Consider the following 25,772-nt stretch of genomic DNA (forward strand, 5'->3'; position numbering starts at 1 on the left):
AAAAAAAAAAAAAAAAAAAAATTTTTTAAAAATGTGGCTAATGAAACTGAGGAACTGAATTTTAAAGATCTAATTTTAATTAATTTAAATGTAAGTTTAAATAACTACATATGGGTAATGGCTACCATATTGGATGGCATAACCCTAGAGGATGTTCTCTTGTCTTTGAGATAGCTCCCAGTCTAGGGAGGACACGCTTGGCTAATGTTGCCTTTTTAAAGAGTCAACTCGAGTGACTGGGTATTCTGGAGGATAGTTGGTCCCTTAGGGACAGAAGTATACATGGCAGGCATGCTGCCAGTGGGAAAGAACCAGTAGCAGCACCTATAGAATGATTTGTTGAGAGAAAATGAACTGTTTTTAAATCATCATTTTAGGTTGGAGATCTCATCTATGGCCAATTTGTGGTTGCTAATAAAGATATGGAACCAGAGAAGGTCTGTATTGAGAGCTGTGGACGAGCCAATGGAATGGGTGTGATTGGCCAGGATGGTCTGCTTTTTAAAGTGACTTTGGGCTTAATTAGAAAGTAAGTCCTATTGCTTTCTGCCTTGACGGTCTTCTTTTATAATTATACCTTGTTGGAAAGCTGACTGATTTTTGGAATTGGATTCTTTGTAACGATGTCTGAATCTCCTCAAAGTTGAAAATCAGTATCCATTTTAACACCATTGTAAATTCATGCATTTAGTCCCATCTTCTCTTCATGTAAATACATTAAATTCAGATGTATCTGGTGGTATAGTTTTTGTGTTAATATGGAGTCTTGGGCTTCTTTCCCAGAAAATCAGATGTGAAAACTGGCCTTTCCTCCTTCTAAGTCATTTAAATTAAATCATCATTTTAGGTTGCATATAGATGCAACCTACAATTGTACAAAATCACCAGATTTCTCTAGTAAATGGGGGTCAGATGCAGGTAGGCTGATGTACTCTTTAAGCTTATGGAAGCATTCCCATAAGGGTCCTGTTGTTCTGTCCTGATAGATTTAATAGTTCCCAGAGGTAGATTCTGTTAAGTGTTTAGACCTTTACCTACCCAAAGTGATGTCCTATTAAAGAGGTTTACTCCTAGAACCACTGAGCTTCAGAACTCAGTGTTACATGCCAGTCTTTGCTACTTACTCTGCAGATTTGGACAAAATTCAAGACAGACAAGCAGCACCCTTATGGTTTGAAAGTCAGTGCTTCTCTCCCAGTACTGAATTCAATACTGGGAAATACGTGGTCTATGTGGTCAGGAAAATAAGCTGGTTCTTTTAGCACCAAGATAATACAAAAGCTGCAGTTCTAAAGCCTAGAACTAAGGTGCTCTGACGGTGTAGAAGAACTTCATATAGATTTTCTGTAAAGTTGGTGACACAGGGATTTTGATTTCTTTGTAGAGGATATAATCCACTATTGTGACCAATGGTAAATTGGTAGGTGTGCGTGGATGAAAGGGGATGCAAATATCATGTACCTTTTTCTTGGACAATATTGATGGGGATTTGCATAACTATGGAGAACTGTCCAGAAACTAAGTCTTCTTCTAAAGGAGAGTCAGATCACATCCTACCACTTTATTAAGTTTCATTTTCTTTTCTTTTCCTCACCAGGCTGCTGGCTCCAGACTGTGAAATCCTACAGGAAGTGGGAAAACTCTACCCACTGGAGATAGTATTTGGAATGAATGGAAGAATATGGGTTAAGGCAAAAACCATTCAGCAGACCTTAATTTTGGCAAACATTTTAGAAGCTTGTGAACATATGACATCAGATCAAAGAAAACAAATCTTCTCCAGACTGGCAGAAAGTTAGATGGAATTTTTTATGGGTCAGTTGACCTAAGAGACTATGGGTTTCCTAGGGAAAATTATTTTCAGGTGAACCCCTCTCTCCCCATTAAACCTTCAGAAGGCAAAATGTGAATGTACACATTGTGTTATTAAAGTCCTAAATAAAATATTTTTATAAATATGTTACTAGTTGCCACCCTTGTTCTTGTGGGTGACAAAAATCATTATAAAATAATGTATTTTTTCTTTACAGTAAAGTTTACTAAAAGCATTATGGTTTATTTGGTGTTAACTCCTTTAGTTTTGCTGAAGTGCAGCTTTTATAATAAACTGGAAGCATTAAAATAACAATTATTTTCTGATAAAAGTAAAACATGTTCAACATAGAAAATTAGAATACATAGACTATAAGAAGCAAATGCACTATAGACATAGTGTATGTGAATATTTTTTAAATTGAAATTATAGGATTATACTTTATATACTGCTTTGTAATCTACTTTGTCCACTTCAACCAACATTTAATGTATTTCTTACATGATTGCTATTAAAAACGAAATCGTTCCAGAATATTTCATTTTCATGTTTTAGGGTATTTTGGGTATGTCCAGCTTTTTGTTCTGTAAATAACACTGATAAGGATTTCTGAATCCAAGTCCAGCACTACCTGCCTAGGTTTTTAAAAAAAAATGGTAGAAGTGATAGAGTTGGAGAGGAAATTCTTCCATGTTGTTTGATATTTTAAGGAAAGCCTTTAGAGGTAACAATGAAGCCTGGCAGAGGAGCCAGGCCAGGGTTCCAAGGTCAGAGACCTCCCTGAGAGTCTAAGAGTCATCCCTGAAGCCCAGCCATAGGAGGTCTCTTCTGGATGACAGAGATTATAGAACTCATTCAATACGGTGATAAAGACTAAGGAGCATTATATATTCCTATATATAATATAGAAAGACTGGGCTGTTTTTAATACAAAGATACTGATGTAATTTATCAAGTGATCATAGCTCCTGAAGGATTAAATTATGAAAGGGAGCGGAGAGAGCAGAGAAATAAGCTTTTGGTTCTTTTGAGATACAGAATACATTCTCTGAATTTGCTAAGAGCTTAGCTTTCAAGTTTACTAACCCAAGCTGGCCAGAACTGAAGCAACTGTATGTAACTAAGACCTGAAAAGGGATCACTGAGATTGTGTAATGAAAGGTTATCCAACATGCTTGTGTCAGACGCAACGTATCTTGTTTTGTTTTTTTCTTTTCTGGTTATTTTTAAGTTAAGACTTGCCAATGTGTCTGTGTTTTTGCTCTTCAATTCTGCCTGTTGGTTATAAATATATATGAAGAAACTACTTTGTACAAGGCTCAGAAAGATACTCCCACAAAGTGTCCTGTTAGGAAGCTACCTTTAGGAAGAGAGAAACCCTCCACTCCCATACTCCGAGCAGGAGGGACACAGTGGGAGCCACAAGTGGGAACAAAGTGCTATGGGGGCTTAAAGCAGGGCTGGGTTAGGATCCTGCAGAACACACAGAGTGAATCACTGAGTTGGGGAAAATCACCAGGAACACAGGAGGCTGGAGAAAGTGCTACAACTTTATGATACCAATTGAGTGGAAATTAAACTCTTGACATAATAATTATTTATTTAAGCTATCTCGAAAGAGTAGGTATTTCACAAATAGGTATATAAAAGATGAATTAATACATCCAAAGCCATGTAGTTTTGGGCTAATTCCTGGTTATGTAAACTTTTTACTTAGTCATATATCTGGGCTCTTCCTGTGAGCCAGGCACTCTGGGAGATAGAAAAGAGCATAAAATGTGGTCCCTGTTATTGGTAACTTATATTCTAGTGAAGATCCCAGATGTCAAGTAAAGGCAAGTGTGTGCCATCATTACCCTCTGCTCTGCTTTTCGTTCAAGGCACCTCCAGCAGCTTCCCCTCTTACAGCCCCTTAGGCTGTCTGTCCATCACTCCACTGAGTTCTGAAGAACGTAGCCTTTTCTGGAAGAAACTCCTTTCTTCAATGCTTCTGGCCAGTTTTGAGTCTCAAAGTATGCAGACAGGATATCAAAGACTGTTAGAAGGGTAAAAAGAAAATAGTGACCACACTGAGGTAAAAGAAGCAGTAAATGACTGATGAGGGAAAGGGTGTTCGGGAATATTTACTTCAACAAACCTACTCTGCACCACACACGGACCTTCTTGTCCACAAGGACCTCAGCCTACACGGAGAGATACGAGAGAGGACAGCGCCGCAGCACTGAGAGGAAAACAATAGGATGGGAATGCAAAGGAGGGTCCTTGAATGGCTGAGAGGGGGAAGGGAGCTTCCAAGATGCCCCTGGACTGAATTCTGAAGGACATATAGGAATTCACTGTTGAATGATGGGTTGAATACAGCGCATTGTAGGCCAAGGGGACAATTTCAACTATCTTTAACATAGTTGGGATCCAGGAAGAAAATGCAAAGTGCTTCTGAGAGGCCAGAATACTGGTTACAAAGTGCATGCAATAAAAATCTGAGCAACATTAGTCACAGCATACTGCTTCGAGGGCCACTTACATGTAAACATAATTCAAAGAAGCAGCACCAGAATTAACATGTGTTAAGTGTGGGCCATGTAAGGGGTGCCTGGGTGACACAGTCGGTTAAGTGTCTGCCTCTCGGTTGCGGCTCANGTACTGCTTCGAGGGCCACTTACATGTAAACATAATGCAAAGAAGCAGCACCAGAATTAACGTGTTAAGTGTGGGCCATGTAAGGGGTGCCTGGGTGACACAGTCGGTTAAGTGTCTGCCTCTCGGTTGCGGCTCAGGTCATGATCTCACAGCTTCATGGGTTTGAGCCTCACATCAGGCTCTGTGCTGACAGCATGGAGCCTGGTTGGAATTCTCTCTCTCCTTCTCTCTGCCCTTCCCCTACTCACGCTGTCTGTCTCTCTCAAGTTAAATAAGTAAACTTAAAAAAAAAAAAAAAAGGTGTGGGCCATGTAAGCAGTACCTTGATTGATGGCCAAGATCTCTGAATGATAGTTTTTCCCATTCTGGCATCTGACCATGTATTCCTGGATTGGCAGGCGGGCTGTCTTGACAGAGTGTTCTTGGGCTTTTTGAAATGTCACCTTCTGTAAATCACAGTTAAATTTATTTTTCTTGTGAAAATGATAGAGATATTCTCATTGTAATATGCATAGCAAATTATGAGAATCCCCACTAACCACCACTCCAATTTCTATCTGTAATCATAAATGGTAAGTATTAAAAATCAGTAGCCTATGGAGAATGGAAGAAACTGCAAAGATAGAAGAAATGTTACCTAAGTAAAAAATGGCTTGTGCAGCAGACAGCTCACTTACTTGGGAGGCATCTATCTACTAGCTTCCGTTTACTACTATTTACAACCAAGAAGGAAATAAGTAAAAAGAGGCATATTTGCAGCCACAGTCTGCATCCAAAAGTTCAAGCAACCTAATCAACCAGAGGAGAACACTCCTGACCCTAACTCAGTAAAGATGTAATTCTGGAGATCTGGAGTTTTCGGCCCATAGCCATTTGGCAGCAGCAAATTAGAGAAAAGGGAGATAGGATTCAAGTCAGATACAAAAGAGCATTAAAGTATGAGAGCACTCAGCCCAAGTAAAAGGATGGGATCTGGAAACTGCAGAAAGCAGTCATAAAAACTCAAAACCCTCAAAATTATGAGGCCATTTAGGATCAGAGTACAATACCTAATATCCTTTTAAAGATGTCCCTGAGTCATGAATGCAAATTTAAATTCTATTTGCCACTTCATAAGAAGTTCCGGAAAGATCATCTACCTACTCACAATTTCAGGATTAAAGAGAAAGCTTTAGATTACTGGGAATAGTTAACTATTGGAAGGGGCCTCAATAGTTAACTATTGTATTCTGATCATCCATCCAATGCTGCTCTATCCTCTATGGCCTTTCTTCCAAGTGGCCTCTGTCCTTAAATGGACAATCCTTGTGACAGGGAGTTCCATGCATCCTGGGGAAACCTATTCCAATGTTGACAGTACCGGTTGATAGGAAATTCTTGATAGTGAGCCAAATTTTCCATTCTCCCTGAGCCTTCCACTCATTTGCCCTAGTTCCTTCCCCTAGGACCACACCAAGCAAGTAAAATGTCTCTTCCACAAGACGGCCATTTAGGTACTCCACAGCAGGGATCATGCCCTGTGCATCCTTCTGGCAGTCTCAGTTCTGTCGCCTTCATCATTCTGGCCAAACTCATCTGAATTTGTTCCAGCTTGTCACTGTCCTTTCCCATGGTGTGATGATCGACTGGCCATGGACAGTATGGTCTGACCAGCTGAACCAGCATGAAGCAGGCCTAGCACTTGCCACTGGACTACCTGCTTCTCAGACTCACATGAAACAATTCCAAGAGAGATTTTCCAAAATGTGTTACGTGATGCAATTCAGGTAAGATAAAGGTACGGCTGCTCAAAAGACTTCTTTGAAGAATTGCATATAGGGTCTATATATATTTTTTTTAAGTCTCCTTTTTTACAATCATTTTGAAATAGAGTATAAGAATTCAAAGTTAGTAAGAGACTTGGATGCTGCTCTGGAAGAGCTCACAGTCTAGTTTCTGTTCTCTGAACGTGTAAAGATAAAATGATTCCCCTCAAAGAAATGTTCTCAGCATATTTTCCGTGAGGAAGCCAAACTCTCCAGTAACAAACAAAAAGTTCTATACATCTGACAAACCATTGTGCCAATTCTTCTTCAGTTTAAATACTACTGGAGACATAAGAGAAGACAATGTGTTAAAACTGCATATCTATTATCATACCCTGCTCACTGACCTTCTAGACTTTTCTGCTTCAAAAAAAGGAGCTGACACTCTGCTGTGGGAGACTGCATTTGGCTGTTATGTCTCTTTAATCTCTCTGAATCTAGAACGGCTCCCTAACTATTTTAGTTTTCATTACATGGGCTTTTTGTGAAGATGTGGTCCAAGCGTCTTGCAGAATGCCTCTCATCCTGTTTCTTCATGATTAAATGCAGTTTAAACATTTTTCAGTAAGAATATTTTCTAAGTGAGATTCCATCACGTTGGGAGGCACATAATGTCACCATTAGTGATTCTAAGTTTGAACATTTGTAAAATGGTGACCTCCATTGTAATGGTACATTTTTGCCTTTGTGACATGTGGGGTGACACTTGGGAGACCACGTGAATAGCCAGTCCCCCTACACTTTTTGTTCAATCAGTTCTGTGAATCAGTGATTACACTGGGAGTAATAAAATAAAGATTTTTCAATGCTATTATGTATTTTTCATTTAACAGCTAGCATTCTTTTTTTTTTTTAATGTTTATTTATTTTGAGAGATAAAGAGAGTATGTGCAAGCAGGGGAGGGACACAGAGAGGGAGGGAGAACCTCAAGCAAGCTCTGCATTGTCAGCATAGAGCCCAATGCAGGGCTCCATCTTACGAACCATGAGATCATGACCTGAGCCAAGATCAAGAGTCAGATGCTTAACTGACTGAGCCACCCAGGTGCCCCTAACACCTAGTCTAGCATTCTAGCATTCTTCTATCTCCATCCCACAACCTATTTTTTTAGATTATCACTACAGAATCATGGAACACTGGTCTTTTTTGTTTTTCATTTTATTTATTTGAGGGGGGAGGTGGAGAGAGAATCCTAAGCAGTCTCCACACTCAACACAGAGCCCAATGCAGGGCTCAATCCCATGACCCTGGGATCATGACCTGAGCCGAAACCGAGTCAGATGTTCCACCAACTGAGCCACACAGGCACCCCAGAACACTGACTTTTTTTTTTATAATAAATGCAATTCAGTTACATATCATCTGTATTAAATATGTATGTATATCTCTACAGCTATGAAAAAATAACCAAAATACACTCACATATCTTAAAAAATACACATACATAATATAACCACAAATACTTGTGTGATCATAGGTTATATCAAGAAGGATACACAAGAAAACAGTGGTTGGCTCAGGTTGGGGGGACTATAGGACAAGGATGGGAAGGAGACTTATTTCTCACTGTAGTTCTCTTCATACACTTTATTATATCATTATTTATTGTATATGCAATATGTTAGTTGGTAATATAAGCTAGTAACAATTATCTCAACAAATATATGTATAATAGAAACATATTTCAAAACTCCAATTGCTCCAATAAAATTCCAACTCAACAAAAGAAATCTGGACAGTCTCACTGACATTGAGATTATAGCATAAAACTTATGCCAGGAGAAAAGACGGCCTTAAGAAGGAACAAACTCCTCTCTCACAAAGAACAATTAGCTGGCAAGAATGCTGAATCAGTGCTTCCTTGGTCAAGATCAGAGTTACCCTTGCAGAATTGAAGAGAGGAGAAAAGGAGTTCAACAATAGCTCTTTCTGTAATTACCAAACACTCTCCATGCCAGTTCCTGACTGGACTGCCAGGTCAGGGTCGCTAACGCTGATTAGGAGAGAGGGAACTTCACAAGCAGGAGGGCCAACCGAAGCAGGAGAGGCTCCTTCTTCCTATTCTAAGTTTTTAGGCCTTTTGGGTAAGATTATGATAGGGTAGCTGCCTCTGAAAGGAAGCCCTGCTTTTCAAAATATAGCCGTTAGGTCTAAAATGTACATTTACCTTCTGAATGCTTTCGTCCACAAGTCCACCAAGGATGTAAACTTTGTTTAGATCAACATCTTCAAGAGCTAATGAAAAAATGAAGGCCATTGAGATCAAATCTGTTTTATAATTTCTAAATCCAAAGAAAGTAAAAGGAAAGAATTATTAATAATAAAAGTAGAAATTTAATAAAATAGAAAACAAAAAGGTAATAGATTTTCTAATTTTCTCAAAAGACCAAGCTTTGGCATATCTAATCAAGAACAAAAGGTAGTCGATTCATATCAACATTACGATTCAGAAAGGAGACAAAATTAAAATTACAAAGGAATGTGAAATAATTATGAAAGAATACTAAGATCAACTTAATACCAATAAATTTGAAAAGTTTGTGAAATAGTTAATTTTCTGGAAAAAGTACATATCTAACATTGATCCAAGAAAGGCCAAGGAGGGGAGCTGACCAGGGAAACTGGGAAAGACTGCCAGGGAGCTCACAAGTTCCAGTGAGGCTGCAGACCCTAAATCTGTGCAGCTGTGCACACACAGTAGAACATATGCAAAGCATAGTGAGGTATACATCCTTAAGAGGTATGCAATTAGTGTTCATTTCTTTTGGTTTTTTGATGTACCTTGGGTGGCTTTAATAAATTCTGACACAGGGAATAATCAAACACAGGGCTAAGAACAAAGTGCTACATGAATCCATGCAGGAAAGTACATACCATGTTCTGAGTCAGGAGTCAGGTACACGAGGGTTTCCAAAGGAAATAAACTAAAGCAGTCTTCCTCTGTTATGTCTAGCTGAAAAATGTAAATAACCCAATGTAGTGTGAACTAGGTTAAGACACAGCCCACACTGCAGCAATGAGTTACCAGGCACCTATTCTCTGTTAGGCATGGCTCTCAGTGCATCAAGGGGGGATACATGTCTGACAATCAGTCTCACAAAGTGCTTCGCTGGGGAGAGGAAGTAGAAAGAACATTCAACCCTAGAAAACGAGACAGAAAGTAATAGGACACCCTAGCAGATGTACAGGAAGCACACCCCAGGACAACAGATGAGGGAGTGACACCACCAGTGACAACCTTCTAGTGAAGGGAATGCCGGAACTCGGTTTCTGAAAGGAGGTGAGACTGACACATACAAAAGGAAGAGGCAAATGAAAACGGGGAGAATCACCTACAAAAGGCATGAAGATGGGAAAGCAAGGGAACCATGTGGCCCTGAGAGTGGGTCTGTGGGGCTCACATACAAGAACCACAAAACACGCACGGTGAAGAAAAGCTGGAATTGACTGTACCGGAGGAGGGACGCTCAGACAGTAACAGCGACAACTAACTGCAGGACCACACAGGGACGTCCCAAACTCACTGCCTCTGCGGACCTCCCTAGGCAAGTCCACACCGCCTAGTCCCAGCTACCTAACGCAAACACACAGGACATTTTTAGTGGCGCTTCTTAGGAAGGGTTCTGGATTGTTGCCTGTATTACGATCATTACATTCATGAGACCCTAGGGAAAGAGATAAAAAGTAACTCAATGCTCCCTAAAACTTACCTTGAGTCCACATTACTTTCACGAGGATTTTCTCTTCCCTTACAACTCACATTCCCTAATTCTGCACTACTGTGAACAAGAAAGGATCACAGTATTCCCCCAAAACATTCCTAGACTAAAGAGTCTAGCATACAACACACGGAATACAAAGTACAGTCCTAGATACCTGGTAATACTAGTTTGCCAATGCAGTGGAAGGATGAAAGTTTAGAAATATAAGAACTGATAAGAGATTCTAAAGTTTTTTAGACTGCAATAGTGAAAATATAGAATTACTGTATTTTTTTTTTAAATATGCAAAAGTAAAAAAAATTACTATTACCAATCTACTTTTCAAATGACACTTCAAGTAATATGCAAAATGAGGCTTACCAGGTAACTAGAAAATCCATCATTCATCCTCAAACACTCTTCATACAGGGGACTGTCTGATGGGAATCCAGTGAGGTAGATCCAAAATGGCCTGTCAGCTTTTTTATTTGAACCATACAACCTTCGGATCTGTCCAGCCAGTCTACTTAACTCCTTCAAAGAAATAAGGACAACTTAGACTGGAAGCATGCCCACTGCTTCTAAATTCACTACCAACAAATGGTTAGGGACGCCTGGGTGGCTCAGTCAGTTAAGCGTTTGACTCTTGAGTTCATGAGTCTGAGCCCTGTGTTGGCCTCCGCACTGACAGAGTGGAGCCTGCTTGAGATTCTCTCTTTCCCTCTCTCTCTGCCCCTCCCCAGCTCAAGCACTCTCTCTCAAAAAAACAAAACAAAACAAAACAAAAAAACCCATAACATAACATAACACAAAATAAATGGTTACTCATTAAGTTCACTGAATGCTACTCTGAGAAATCTCATGAACTAGCATGGCCCCTTTTACTCCAGGAGAGAGTATGGGTATGCGTGCGTGTGCATGTTACACTCCACAGTGCACACACCTTATCGATTGAAGTTAAGGTAACAATACTAGCCCCAAAATAGTGAGTTAATGGAAAGACTGAGAACTCCTCCCTCCTTCCTTATATACATCTAATATGATATATGCAATTGTTCTTTTAGCTCATATCTAAAATCTTACCATGTGATATTTACTGTTTATTTTTAAAAGGTTAGCTCACGACACAGACATGTTTTATACTCCATCAAATAAAATTGGCCCCTTCTCCCTAACTCTAGGAGATATAAGAGGGTCAGAAGTTTTAACTTTCCATCCTGATTCAGAGGCATCACCTTCAGAAAGGTAGTTTCGCAATGTGGCCTGATTTGGATCAGGAGAGAAAAAACACTTTGGATTTGATTTAATCTGATATCTCAATTAATATAAACAGTAGAAAATTCTTGGTTGACCATTTCAGAGGGCTACACTTAGAGGTTCGTGTACAAACCCCAATTCAGTCTCCTACTTTTTCTGAAAAACACGCAAACACCAGCATATATGACAGAGATGTTGGCAAACAGAAAAATCTGGTTGGACCAAAAATTAAGGCCCAATACTGTGTGTTTCCTAGACATCTGGTGAAACCAGGTGGGCCCTGAAAGGCCCAAATAAATGCAAGTTCTTCTCTCATTTCTGCTCCCTTAGATAAAGTCCCCCAGCTAAACAATCATTTCTGTCAAAGGGACCAGGCTTGGTTCCCGCTTATCCTCTAGTAGTGGGTTTCAATTCCCTGCTGGCCCATGGAGTTAGTCCCAGCAAATTAATCACATCTTCCTGCAGGACCCAGGGGTACCCCACCTTCATGATACTACAAAGCCTGCCTCCTACAGCCCCTGGTTGCTCATTCTGTCCTCAAGTGTAATCCCATGTGGTCCTGCATGGCATGCAGTGTCATCCTCCCCCGGGCTGAGTACATGTGACTAATAAACTGCTATCATTCTTATCTGTCCAACATCAAGTGTGTTTTCTTCAGCCATCCCCAAAACCCTAGGGTGGAAGCCCTCCTTTACCAATGGGGTGAGTGCAAAATGATTAAAACACCTATGTTACAGGAAGACCTCCTACCAGGTCATCTCATCAACATGCAACTAGGCAAATATTCCTCTCCCCAGTAGAGATTTCACCTCTGGAGGACTGAACATGAAAGGCTCCATCTAGACCGGGGACACCATGAACACCGAGACAATGAGGTGGGGCTCAAAACAGAAGATCAGACAAAACTTTGCAGACTAAACCAAAGGGAATCTATTCCCTTCCTGATTCTTTATAACAGACAATTTGGAACTGAGAAGCCCTGTGTAGAAAACTAAACACTTTTGCTGGTTTACTACAGAATTAGCAATACAGAGGCTGGAAGTGGTCATGCTCTTTGTCAAAGCTGCTCCCTTCTGGACCTCCCTTGTGTGAGCAGGAATTCAGAGCTTCATGGATGTCCTACCTTCTTAGACATGTGGTGGGTCATACTCAAATCAATACAGAGTCTTGGTCCTGAGTGTTTGGCTTCCAAAAGTCTCTCCTTGGTTAAGGATCTCAGAAAACGTTTGCTGTGCTGGGGGCAGATGCCTGGAGTAGAAATATCAGAAAGGAACAAAAGTGGGAAAACAGAGGAATACATTCAGTAGGAAAAGTATCTCCCTAGCCAAGTGAGTACTTTTTGCACCTAAAGAGAAACTTGAAACACACGCGAGGTATTCATTCATTTGGGTGCAGCAGAGTGGTGAGTGGTGTGGGCTCTGGAGCACACTGCTGAGTCTAAATCACAGTTCAGTTCATTTATTTATAACTATATGATCTTGGGATGTTATTTAACTTCTGACCCTCAGTCTTTTCACCTATAAAATGGGGATAATAAAAGCACCTACCCCTCAGGGTAATCCATGTAAAATTCTCAGCAATGAACCTAGCACATAATACCGAATAAATGTTAGCTGGTGTTGTTATCATTCCATCTACTTCTGAGCGTATAAACACATATGTTCACTATGTGTTTAAGGGTAGCCTTAAACTCTGCTGCCTTTGAAACTTTGATTCCCCAAAAATAGAACAATAGGTCCTCCCTCCAAGATGTTTGTTTTACTTAAAAACAATATTCCTACTCTCCTAAGAACATGCAGATACTAGTCCATAAAGAGATAAATATGACTACACCAGCAATCTGATTTATTGTTACCTGAATTCTCTACACGATTGGCCTTTCTTCTTTCTTTTTCTTGTTTTCTTTTGCTCTTCTTTGCTGCAACTATCTTTTCCCAGTGTCTCTGTTTTCTTTGGACATTTTTCTTATGTTATCCAGAAAACAAAATTGTTTTATGAACTTGGTAAGCAACAACAAAAAAAATGAATATTCAAAAACAATTGCTTATTTTTTTAATTAAATTTAAAGTTAGGAGAGAAAAAAAGATATTAGTCTTAAAAAAAAATAGACTGGATTGTGTTCAGAGAAAGCAGAGTCCCAGAAAAGAGGTGTGATATGCCCAAAGCAAATGTACTAGGGACAGGGCCTAAAGCAGAGTTTAGATTTCCTGATCCTTCTAAGGTGTATCAAAAATTCCTCTTCCGGGGTTGCCTGTGTGGCTCAGTTGGTCAAGTATCCGACTCTTGGTTTCAGCTCGGGTCATGATCTCACAATTTATGGGTTCAAGCCCTACATAGGGCCCTGTTCTGATAGCACAGAGCCTGCTTGGGATTCTCTCTCTCTTGTTCTCTCTCTTGTCACTCCCCCTCTCGAAATAAATAAAAACTTAAAAAAAAATTCTCTTGCAATTTTCTTATGACTCAAATGGAACTGAAACTTTACACCAGTTAGTAGGAAATTCACACAATTTTGGAACACACCAAACTCATTCCTAGTCTTTTTGTTGCTAGTACCTACCCTCAGAACAGGGGTCTCTGGGACATAGCATCATCGCAAAGCCCACGGCCAGGCAACTCGCTGCACTTACTGAGCACCACACCGCACTGCCTGTGGGCAGCGTCTCTCTCCCCCGATGCTCGCATTCCACATCAATCTGTAGAAGCTGGAAGCTTTCAGAGATGCTGTCTTCGCCTGTGTCCTCTAGGACGACCTCCTGCTCCTGTGGCACACGTGAGTCTGTTTTCCGAGCACTCCCTTCCAATTTCCAGTCCATGTGCTTAGTCTTCTGTCCTTTTCACCCAGGTCAGAAAAAGGCACAATTACATGAGACATCCCATTATTTCACTTACAGAGGTATTTCCCTGCACCCAAATGTCAAAAAGTGTCACCGTGTTGCTGAAGGAGTGGACATGTGGAAAATATTAACACAGACTTATTGAACGGAGACAAGCGTCTGTGTCTTCTGGAGAAATGGGTCAGCCCAGAAACGTTTCAGTACCAAGGAGGCTAAAGCTACTTCTTAGAAGACAAGCACAGCTCCTGGCAGCTCCTGACAACTCCTAACAATCACGTGATTCACTGCTGCAGTGACACAGATGAGCAAGTCATTTATTGTGTTCTTCAAAATGCATGTAGTAGGTGAGGGTGGGACAGAAATGGCAAAAGCCACCTCCTCCATTACATTCCAGCTTCTATTTAAAACTATTCCTTTAGCAAACATTTTTTGAGCACCTACTCTATGCAAGTCCAGTACTAGAAATATCCTAGGAAGGTAAGAGCTAGCCAAAAAAATATGGTGAAGAGTTACCCGAAACCAACCAAGAATTCTTGTAGGTTGCTGGTGATATATCACAATTTGTTTTTCCAAACTATGTATTCCTTCTCCAGCCCAGTTAAGTATCGTTGGAGCTGAAAGCAACAGTCACCAGTGAGAAAACTTAATATCCATCACAAGGGCTGAGGCAGGAAAGCATGGAGAACCCACTGCTATGGCACACTTAACAGGTGCCATCATTTCAAAGTGTTGTTCAAAATCCCCAGGAAGGTTATGAATAAAAAACGCTCTAGCCACACCTGGGTGGCTCAGTTCAGTTAAGGGTCTGCCTCTTGATTTCAGCTCAAGTCATGAGCTCACGGCTATGAGATTGAGCCCTACATCTGGCTCCGTGCTGAGTGTGGAGCCTGCTTAAGATTCTCACTCTCTCCCTGTGCCCCTCTCCCCCACTCACACTCCAGCTCTCTCTAAAAATTAAAAAACAAAAACAAAAACACTCTAGTCTGTAGTTAAGTGTTACAGACAAAGAATGCTATGTCCATCGTTTATGGTTGGTTACTCCTGAGTCCAGTGCACTTCCACCATCTTACAAAAAATACATCTTTGCAAAAGCAAATCTATGTAATATGAGCCATACATATGGTAAAAAAAATGACTTATAATGAAAATCTTTATAATTTATAATGATCATCATTCCAACCCCTTCCACCTCTAGTGGCAACCTGTTAAACAGGGCTTTTTAGTTCATCTGGTGATTAAGTACTCCTTAACCTGAAATCACAGGCCTTCCATTTCTCCTTGAATCACCAATTTTAAATTGTATCGACTCCGTATGAAACACTAGAATTCAAATCACTTAAATTATCCCCTCTTATTTTTATTTTTGTTATACTGACTTTTAATATTTTTTGAAGTATAATTTACATACAGTAAAATGCAAAAGTCTTAAGTGTATAGCTCAATAATGTGTGTGTGTGGAGGGAACATAGTTTAAGGAGTTTTTGACAAAAGCATAGGTGCATTACTCACACCCTCATCAAGCTATGGAACATTTCTTTTTTTTTTTATGTTTTATTTATTTCTGAGAGAGACAGAGAGACAGCGTGAGCAGGGGAGGGTCAGAGAGAGAGGGAGACACAGAATCTGAAACAGGCTCCAGGCTCTGAGCTAGCTGTCAGCACAGAGGCCGACACGGAGCTCGAACCCATGAACTGTGAGATCATGACCTGAGCCGAAGTCAGATGCTTAACTGACTGAGCCACCAAGGTGCCCCTGGAATATTTCTATCACTCCAGAAAGTTTCTTTCCTTCTGCACTTTGCAAGTCAACCTCCATCCTATTCCCACAACCAGACAAAAGCAAATGCTGTTTTCTTCTATAACCATAGATTAGCTGCCTATTATAAAGCATCATACAAATGGATTCAAACAATAACGCTGACATTTTCCCCCCTCAACATGTTTGAGCATCATACATGTTGCTTCATGGATTAGTAGTTTATTCCTTTTAATTGCTGAGCAGAATTCCACTGTATGAATACACCACAATTTGTTTATTCTCCTACTGATGAACATTTGAGATTTTTTCCAATTTGGGACTATCATGAATAAAGTTGCTAAGAACATTCTCACACAAGTATTTTTGGGGACAAATGTTTTCATATCTGTTGGCTAAGTACCTAACAGTAGAGTTGTGGGGGCATAGGACAGTTGCCTATTTAACCCACAAAAAGACTGCCATCAGTTTCTCAAAGTACCTGCACTATTTTACAGTGCTGTCAGCAACAAATCAGATTTCCAGACCATCTGCACCATTACCAACACTGGCTGTTGCCAGAGTTCTTACTCTTAGCCATTCTTGTGTAGTGGAACCTCACTGTGTTTTAATTTGCATTTATTTGATTGTTAATGATATTGAGCACTTTTTCACGCAATTTATTGGTCATTCATAATATATCTTTGTAAGATTTCTGATCAAGTCTTTTGCCCATTTTTAAATTATCTTTTTATTAATGAACTGTGGAAGTTTATCATATTTCTGGATACAAGTCCTTTTTCAGACACGGGTATTGAGAATACGTTTTCCCAGTGTGTGGCCCGCCTGTTCATTTTCTTCACAAGGCTTCTGCTAGGCAGAAATTTTAAATTTTCATCAGGTGTGATTTATCATTTTTTTCTTTAACTTTTTAACTTAATTTTTTAATTAACTATAAATGTTAATGTTTTCTGTGTCCTCTAAGAAATCTTTGCCTACCATAAAAGCTCGGAGATATTCTATGTTGCTTTCTAGAAGCTTTATAATTTTACTTTTTACATTTAGGCCTATAATCCATCTCAAATTCATTTCTCTCAAGGATAACAGTCTTGTCCTGCCTATTGTCCAATGCTTGAAAACCGTTTCTTCATATAATCTGTCCAGCTGTACAGCTTTTTTATCAGAAGGTAAGTCCAATGGCCATACCTCTGTCATGACAACTACCAGAAGACATCTTTACTATGTTTAAGAATATCCTGCTCTTTGGGCAAGATGGCGAAGAAGTAGGGAGCTCCGTACATTTCACTCACCAGCCTGAAGCCGGGACCCAGAGACACAGAGGGAGGGGAGGGAGCCCCCTATGCGGGGAGCCACGGGGAAAAGAAAGAGCGGCTGAAACTGCTCAAAGAACTGTCCCTGTCCCTGGAGAAGAGAAAAACCTCGGCTTGGGACAGAGAATGATCCTGTTTTCAGCTGTGGAGCTGACTTAGAGCTGGACGCCCCAAACCCAGGCGGCACCAGGAGAAACTGTTCCTCTGCTCTCCAGCTGGATCCAGAGGGGAAGTGGCGTGGCCTGAAACCGCTCCGTCGGTCTTCCAGCTCAATCCCCAGCGGGAAAGCGGCCTGCTTGAAATTGCTTGAAAAGACTCAGCCTGCAGGTTTATATTTCGGGCGGTATCAATGGGGCGCGTGGACTAAGATCTGGAAACGAGGTGTGGCTTGGGACATAGAACATGGCCCACCTCAGTTACGCCTGCAGCACAGGGAGATGGGACCCAAAACAGTGAGTTGATTCGAGAAGGACTGGGGTGCCGCCACTTTTCTTCCTACAACCACCAAGGTGGGACCTCAGGGAGAGGCTTGCTGGAGCAGAGGCTAAGAGCATCCTACACCAAACCACACCCATCCCCGCTAGAGAGCTGCTTTTTTTTTTTTTTTTTTTTTTGAGCCTGGGGCAAGATCCAACATGGATGCACTGCCATGATTAATTCTAGATCAATTCCTTCTATTCATATATATTCCCTTGTGTCATTCGTATCCCTCCCCTCTGCTGGACTGGACACTCTGGTCATTGGTTTGCTTAAACAGTTACATTTAAACCATTCTCTAGATGTATATTCTACACCTCCACCTCTGCCTTTCTCTCTCTCTCTGTGGAGTGATCAGACTACATAGTTTCTCAGAGTAACATTATCTTTGTTTCTTTCTTCTCGCCTCTTACCATATTCTCCTCTTTCTCTCTCTGAATTAAGCCTCTTGGTCTTTCTGCCTGGTCATTTTACTTCCAATTTAGCTTTCTCACTGCTCTGACAGGGAGAAATACAGAACTCTCTTTGTATATGCTCTTCTATCAGCACTGCATACACCCTGCTCTTTATTTGTAGCTGGGAATTCTGGTTTTATCCTTTTAGACTGTCCTTCGTCTTTTGGGTGTTTGTCTATTTTCTTTTCTTTTTCCTTTTTTTATTTTTATTCTTTGTTTTTCCTCCATCTTTTCTTTTTTTCTCTCTTTTTCCTTTTTTTTTTTTTTCTGGTTCCCTTTCGGTTTGCTTGTTAGATTTGTTGGTGCTTTTGTGTGCCTATGTTCCCTGTGTGTTCATCTGTTTGTTTTCTTTTCCAGAGCTACCTCAAGAAACAAGCCAAAGTACACATGGTAGAGAGTCTCAGATACCACTACAAATAGGGAAATAAAATAACCAAAGTCTCAACAAGAGAGACCAACAGACACCATTCAAAGAACACTCCGGAACAGACAGGCCCTGGACAGTCAGAGCCTTCTTTAATACAGCAGTACTCACAGGTGCAGAGTGCATAATAAGCTTTTAAAACTAACAAGAGACAGAAAGGCAGCCAAAATGACAAAATGGAAGAATTCTCTAAAGAAATTCCAAGAAGAAATGACAGCTAAAGAACTGTTCAAAACAGATATAAGCAACATGAATAAGAATTTAGAACAATGGTCATAAAATTAATTGCTGGACCTGAAAAAGAGATGGAAGGGGCACCTGGGTAGCTCAGCTGGTTAAGCATCTGACTTTGNCGGTTCATGGGTTCAAGTCCCATGTCGGGCTCTGTGCTGACAGCTAGCTCAGAGCCTGGAGCCTGTTTCAGATTCTCTATCTCCCTCTCTCTCTGACCCTCCCCTGCTCACGCTGTCTCTCTATCTCTCTCTGTCTCTCTCAGAAATAAATTTAAAAAAAGAAAAAAATTTTTTAAAAAAGAAAAAGACACGGAAGACATCAAAGAAACTATTGCTACAAAAACTATGGAGCTTAAAAATAATTGTGATGAACTACAAAATGCTATAAATGAGGTGCATAATAAAATGGAGGCATCCAATGCACGAACTGAAGAGGCAGAGAGAATAGGTGAATTAGAAGACACAATTATAGACAAAGAGGAAGCTGAGAAAAAGAGAGATAAACTGATCCAGGAACACGAAAGGAGAGTTCCAGAGCTGAGTGATACAATCAAATGAAACAAGAGGAATTCCAGAAGAGGAAGAATGAAGGAAAGGCGCTGAAGGAGTCCTTGAACAAATTATAGCAGAGAACTTCCCCAATCGGGGAAGGAAACAGACGTTGAAATCCAAAAGGGAGAGAGAACTCCCCATAGATGTAACTTGAATTGATCTTCTGCATGACATATCACAGTGAAACTGGCAAAATATAAGGACAAAGAGAGAATTCTGAGAGCAGCTAGGGAGAAAAGAGCCCTAACATACAANGGACTCTCTGAAGGAAATGCTGCAAGGAACACAAGGTCCCAGAGACACCACCACAAGCATGAATCCTACAAAAAACACAATGACTCTAAACCTGTATTTTTTAATAGTAATACTAAATCTAAATGGACTAATTGCTCCAATTAAAAGACACAAGGTAGCAGAATGGATAAAAAACCAAAATCCATCTATTTGCTGTCTACAAGAGACTCATTTTAGATCTGAGGACACCTTCAGATTGAAAGTAAGGAGGTGGGGAAATATCTATCATGCTACTGGAAGTCAAAAGAAAGCTGGAGTAGCTATACTTATATCAGACAAACTGGACTTCAAAGGAAAGGCAGTAACAAGGGATGAAAAAGGGCAGTATATAATAATTACAGGGTCTATCCATCAGGAAGAGCTAACAATTATAAATGCCTACGCACCAAATATGGAAGCACCCAAATACATAAAACAATTAATCACAAACAGAAACAATCTTATGTACAAGAATGTGCTAATAGCAGGAGACTTTAATACTCCACTTACAGCAACGGGCAGATCAACTAGATAGAAAATCACTAAAGACACAATGGACTTGAATTTCACATTGGACCAGATGGATTTGACAGATATATTTAGAACTCTACATCCTGAGGCCATGGAATTCACTTTCTTCTCAAGTGTGCAGGGCACATTCTCCAAGATACATCACATACTGGGGCATAAAGCAGCCCTCAATGAATATAAAAGAATTGAGATCATACCATGCACACTTTCAGATCACAAGGCTATGAAACTTGAAATCAACCACAGGAAAAAGTCTGGAAACCTCCAAAAACATGGAGGTTAAAGAACACTCTACTAAAGAACGAATGGGCCAATCAGGCAATTAGAGAAGAAATTTAAACATATATGGAAACAAATGAAAATGAGAATACAACAATTCAAACTCTATGGGATGCAGCAAAGGCAGTCCTAAGAGGAAAGTACACTGCATTCCAGGCCTACTTCAAGAAATTAGAAAAAGCGCAAATACAAAATCTAACAGTGCTCCTAAAGGAACTAGAAGGAGAGCAACAAGAGCACTCCAAACCCAGTAGAAAAAGAGAAATAATAAAAATCAGGGCAGAAATAAACAATATAGAATCCAGAATAACAGTTGAACAGATCAATGGAACCAAGAGCTGGTTTTTTGAAAAAATAAACAAAATTGACAAACTTCAGACCAGGTTTCTCAAAAAGAAAAGAGAGAGCACCCAAACAGACAAAATCATGAATGAAAATGGACTTATTACAACCAATCCCTCAAAAATACAAGCAATTATCAGGGAATACTATGAAAAATTATATGTCAACAAACTGGACAACAAAGAAGAAATGGACAAATTCCTACACACACACTCACTACCAAAATTCACATGGGAAGAGATAGAAAATCTGAACAGACTCAACTAGTGAAGAAATTGAATCAGTTATCAAAAATCTCCCAGCAAATAAGAGCCCTGGGCCAGATGCTTCCCTGGGGAATTCTACCAGACATTTAAATCAGAGTTAATACCCATTCTTCTCAAGCTATTCCAAAAAAATAAAAATGGAAGGAAAACTTCCAGAGTCATTCTATGAAGCCAGCATCACTTTAATTCCCAAGCCAGACAGAGACCCAGCAAAAAAAGAGAACTACAGGCCAATATCCTTGATGAATGTGTGTGCAAAAATCCTCAACAAGATACTTGCAAATCGAATGCAACAACACATAAAAAGAATTATCCACCATGATCAAGTGGGATTCATTCCTGGGTTACAGGGCTGGTTCAATATTCTCAAATCAATCAATGTGATACATCACATTAACAAAAGAAAAGATAAAAACCATATGATCCTGTCGATAGATGCAAAAAAAAAAAAGCATTTCATAAAATACAGCATCCCTTCTTAATAAAGACCCTCAAGAAAGTCAGGATAGACTTTCTTAAACATCATAAAAGGAACTTACTTAAACATCATAAAAGCCATTTATGAGAAGCCCTTAGCTAACATCATCCTCAATGGGGAAAAACTGAGAGCTTTCCCCCTGAAATCAGGAATATGACAGGGATGTCCACTCTTACCACTGTTGTTTTAACATAGTGCTGGAAGTCCTAGCATCAGCAATCAGACAACAAAAGGAAATAAAAGGCATCAGAATTGGCAAAGAAGAAGTCAAACTTTCACTTTTCACAGACGACATGATACTCTACCTAGAAAACCCAATAGACTCCACCAGAAGCCTACTAGAACTGATCCATGAATTCAGGAAAGATTCAGAGAACAAAATCGACATACAGAAATCGGTTGCATTTTTATACACCAATAATGAAGCAACAGAAAGAGAAATCAAGAAACTGATGCCATTCACAATTGCATAAAAAACCATAAAATACCTAGGAATACACCTAACCAAAGATATAGGAGATCTGTATGATGAAAAGTATAGAAAACTTATTAAGGAAATTGAAGAAGATACAAAGAAATGGAAAAACATTCCATGCTCATGGATCGGAAGAATACATATTGTAAAATGTCATTACTACCCAAAGCAATACACACCTTCAATGCAATCCCAATCAAAATTGTACCAGTATTCTTCTCAATACTAGAACAAACATTCCTAAAATTTGTATGGAACCACAAAAGACTCCAAATAACCAAAGTCATATTGAAGAAGAAAACCAAANATGATGGGCATTACTGAGGGCACTTGTTGGGACGAGCATTGGGTGTTATATGGAAACCAATTTGACAATAAACTATTTTTAAAAAAGAGTATCCTTTAAATTTCTATCTTATTTGACAATCTTATGTATTATTCTTTGACTCCTTAAGGTTAGGCTCTGAAAATAAACATCCTCATCTTTCCTTCTCTCTCTCTTCCTCCTTTAATTGCAATTTTGGTAAGCTGAGGCTTTAATTTTACATATTCAAGACAGGTTCTACATTGTGATATGTCATCAAAATTAACCCTTTTGGGCTCTGTCTATTCCCTTGGTTGCTGCTAAAATTTGTAAACCAATAAACTGCATTTACATTAACTGTATAAATATTACCCGCTACAGAAACGAGTAGTGTCTGAGGATTATGCTTTGTTCTCTAACGCTCTGACTCCTGTTCCCAGCGAACATTTCTAGTGTTGAGCTCATACTGTTTTTTTATACTCCATCAATTGCTCAAAAATGAGGCCAAAGTTTAGTTGTTTTTCTTTGAGACATAATAGGCTGTTGTAGTGGAAACACAGCAGTCTCAGGAGTTAGCCATGCTTCCCAGCCTGCTCCCTGTGAGCAGTGGAGAGCAGCCAAAGCACTTACCTTTTTGTCATTGGTTCTATGAGATGGGATAATACTACATCCCAGGGCTGTTGCATGAACTAGACTCATGGAGTAACTACTCATGAAATACAGGCTGTACAATCCCTTCTAGTCCTGTTCTTTTAGGCTCTCTAAAAAAGTAAGTCTTCTGAGCAGTTTTGGGGGTATTCACCACACATTATGGAAACATGTGACCACCAGATATATTCCTGAAGATGGCCAAGTGAATCACATCCTAGATTTTCAAAATTACAGATTAGAAATGTGTGTTCATTTTCCTGCACAGGCTAAAGTTTACTTGTGCTCAGAAATCCTTTCTTTAATACTCAGTACAAAGTTTAATATATTTATTTATGCCATTCACTGTGTCACTATGAATTTATGGCAAGCACCAAATTTAGTAGTGTACACATTATTTCTAGAAAACTGAGGAAAAGATCAAGTTATTCTTAAGCATTTCAGAAGCACTGCACTGTTCACATATGAATGGCAATGTTGATTATAAATATCTTTAAGAAAAGACAGCCAGTCCCGTTATATCCGTCCCTTTAGATGACTAAAACAAGTTTTGTTGTGCCAATCATCAGAGCCATTTGCATTTTTCTGCATTTATGCATTCAAAAAAGAAAAATGAGGGGCGCCTGGGTGGCTTAGTCGGTTAAGCATCCGACTTTCGCTTAGGTCATGATCTCGCAGTTCGTGGGTTCGAGCCCCGCGTCGGGCTCTGTGCTGACTGCCAGCTCAGAACCTGGAGCCTGTTTCAGAGTCTGTGACTCCCTCTCTCTCTGACCCTCCCCTGCTCATGCTGTCTGTCTGTCTCTCTCTCTCTCTCTCTCTCTCCTAGAAATAAAATAAAACATTAAAAAAAAAAAGAAAGAAAAATGAAAACTTTAAGATAAACTGGTCCAATACCTAACAACCTCATTTTATTAGGGTGAGAAAACACCAACTTTTTAAACGAATGCCAGTTTGTTAACAGCCATGTGCTTTCCTTCCTCCACACTCCACAGCATTTTGTATTCTTATCTGTTTATCCATTCATTCAGTCAATAAATATGCATGGAGTTCCTCCTCTTTGCCAGACCCTTTGGGGAACAACTAAGAGGCAATGAATGCAGATGTCTCATTGGAGAAGTCTGGCTGAGCAGAAGAAAAGAGAGCTAGGGTTGGAGTAGCTGGAGGGGCTGCTGAGTTTTCCACTGCTGTTTAGAAAACTGGAAGGTCTGTGCTCATGTTTTCTCTCCCATCAAACTGCATTCCTTTGCAGTAGGGGCTGTATACTTACATTTACGTAAATACTGTAAGAGCTCACAGTATAGAACCTTGCAAATAGCAGTGTTTGAATAAATGTTTGTTGAACGGAATTAATTTTACCACTACCACCCCCATTCCCTTCTTCCTAGTCCCCTCATTGTATCTCAGACCTCTCCAAGTTCCTATAGTCCCAAGGATGTTTTTCAGATCAGGAACTTGGGATACAGCCATATTGAAAATCAAATGAAGGCAATTCCAACCACTACCAAAGAGTCTGCGGTATAGCAGATTGGGCAGGGACCACATCGTTTTCATCTTTGTATCTTCCGTGGCCAGCACAAGGCCTGGCACAAAATGGAAGCTCCGTAAATACTCAGCAAATAGAGCCTTGCAATCTAGTGCTCCTCAGAAAGCAAACTTGAAATTGGGTATCACAGAAGAATAAATCTTCTTAATCTATGTGAGACATTATGCCCAGATTTAGCATTTCCTTTCATTAAAAAATGTTTTCTGAGCCTCCGTTGCAGGTCCAGTGCCAAGTACTGGAATTATTCAATTAATTATTCAATCATTTAACAAAGAGTTACATGCTGAGGATTTGGGAATGATGTCCATTCTGCCTCCAGGGGGCTCCAATTAACAGCCTTGACTGAGAGTTGGGTCTGTTTCCCCACTACATTATACGCCCTTTCAGGAAAGAAAGGATAAAGAATTCAGGTGCGCTCCCCCAGTATTCACTACTGAGGCTTGCAGAACACAAAAATCCTAAATGTTTCATGATTATGTTACCCTTCTGCTCAGAACTATGCAGCGTTCTCCATTTCACTTACAGTACATAATCGAAATCCTTACAATGGCCTATACTCCTCATTACGATCCACTTCCCCCATCTAGCGTCCTCTGCACTTTCTGGTCTACTTGCTGCTGCTAACATACTAAGGATGTTTCCACCTCAGAGCCTTTGCACTTGCTGTCCTGTCTACCTCCAATGCCCTTCCCCTAGTTAACTATATGACTACCTGCTTCATTTTATTCTGGTATCACTGCCCAGCATGGCACACGTTTTCCTTACTTTTTGTCTGAACTTCCCCATTACTATAATGTAAGCAGGTGTTCTGTTTGCCTTGTCCACTACTCTATCCTATACGCCTAGAAAAGGGCTTGGTACATAACAGACGCTCAATAAACACCTGCTGATTTAATTAATTCTCCACCCACTCCCATCTCTGAGTTGACTGAAGCCGCAGATCTTTTCTAACCCAAATCCCACCTGAGGAGCATGTCGCTGGGCGCTAAGGGATGGGCCAGCCTCTGTTTGCACGTTTGCTTCTCTCATTTTCTTAAGTTTTAGTCCACCGAACCAGGCTCCAGTCCTCTGGCACCTTCAGCACGAGAACACCAACAGCCCAGGCCGGAGAGCATCCCGCCCGTGGGCCCCGTCTGGCCCACAGCCTGCTAGTGCGCGCGGTAGCAGAAAGGGAAAGCACCAAGAAGGTGGAGGACACCAGGCCACACGACTATTGAGGGTCGCTTCCCGGCATGTGTCCCACCTACGAACCAGGCGGCGGTCCCGCGCCAAACCCCTTCGGCCCCACGTCCGCACCCCAACGAGCCCGGGCGTACCTGAACCCCTCACCTCGCGCAGCCCCGGCGGCGCACATCAGGCCCCGCCTCCGGCCTAGC

The 25,772-nt window shown here is 40.4% G+C and overlaps 2 protein-coding genes across 8 annotated transcripts in view; one reads left to right on the forward strand and one right to left on the reverse strand.

The window, feature by feature from the left end:
- The window catches only part of EXOSC3 (exosome component 3), a 6,158-nt gene extending 3,809 nt beyond the window's left edge, over positions 1 to 2,349 (forward strand). The window contains exons 3-4 of the mRNA XM_077756163.1: positions 378 to 529; positions 1,598 to 2,349. Of these exons, the coding sequence (XP_077612289.1) occupies positions 378 to 529; positions 1,598 to 1,799 (354 nt within the window). The 3' untranslated portion in view covers positions 1,800 to 2,349. The remainder of the gene's footprint in view (positions 1 to 377; positions 530 to 1,597) is intronic.
- Positions 2,350 to 3,393: 1,044 nt separating this feature from the next.
- On the reverse strand, positions 3,394 to 25,771 carry TRMT10B (tRNA methyltransferase 10B). Of its 7 annotated transcripts, none has more exons than XM_077756157.1 (9): positions 25,713 to 25,771; positions 13,845 to 14,047; positions 13,073 to 13,181; positions 12,341 to 12,465; positions 10,342 to 10,494; positions 9,134 to 9,212; positions 8,427 to 8,494; positions 4,776 to 4,899; positions 3,394 to 3,848 (listed from the first exon to the last, which is right to left on the reverse strand). In XM_077756157.1, the coding sequence occupies exons 2-9, from the start codon at positions 14,028 to 14,030 to the stop codon at positions 3,742 to 3,744; spliced, it is 951 nt and encodes a 316-aa protein (XP_077612283.1). In that variant the 5' UTR covers positions 14,031 to 14,047; positions 25,713 to 25,771; the 3' UTR covers positions 3,394 to 3,741. The 7 variants fall into 7 exon arrangements, with proteins under 7 accessions (XP_077612283.1, XP_077612284.1, XP_077612287.1 ...); XM_077756158.1 differs by having other exon boundaries at positions 13,845 to 14,042; positions 25,713 to 25,764; XM_077756161.1 differs by having other exon boundaries at positions 13,845 to 14,042; positions 25,726 to 25,745.
- Position 25,772: the final 1 nt, after the last annotated feature.

Source organism: Crocuta crocuta, unplaced genomic scaffold, assembly GCF_008692635.1.
Source record: "Crocuta crocuta isolate KB4526 unplaced genomic scaffold, BGI_CrCroc_1.0 scaffold431, whole genome shotgun sequence".
NCBI classification, from domain to species: Eukaryota; Metazoa; Chordata; class Mammalia; order Carnivora; family Hyaenidae; genus Crocuta; species Crocuta crocuta.

What these genes read in the sequence shown, in the direction of transcription:
- TRMT10B (XM_077756156.1), bottom strand. Translation starts at nt 25,425, where the DNA reads ATGAGAGAAGCAAACGTGCAAACAGAGGCTGGCCCATCCCTTAGCGCC. An exon ending in ATGGATTTTCTAGTTACCTG is followed by an intron (nt 9,213 to 10,341) that starts GTAAGCCTCATT and finishes TACATTTTTCAG; the next exon opens with CTAGACATAACAGAGGAAGA. An exon ending in GACTCCTGACTCAGAACATG is followed by an intron (nt 8,495 to 9,133) that starts GTATGTACTTTC and finishes TTTTTTCATTAG; the next exon opens with CTCTTGAAGATGTTGATCTA.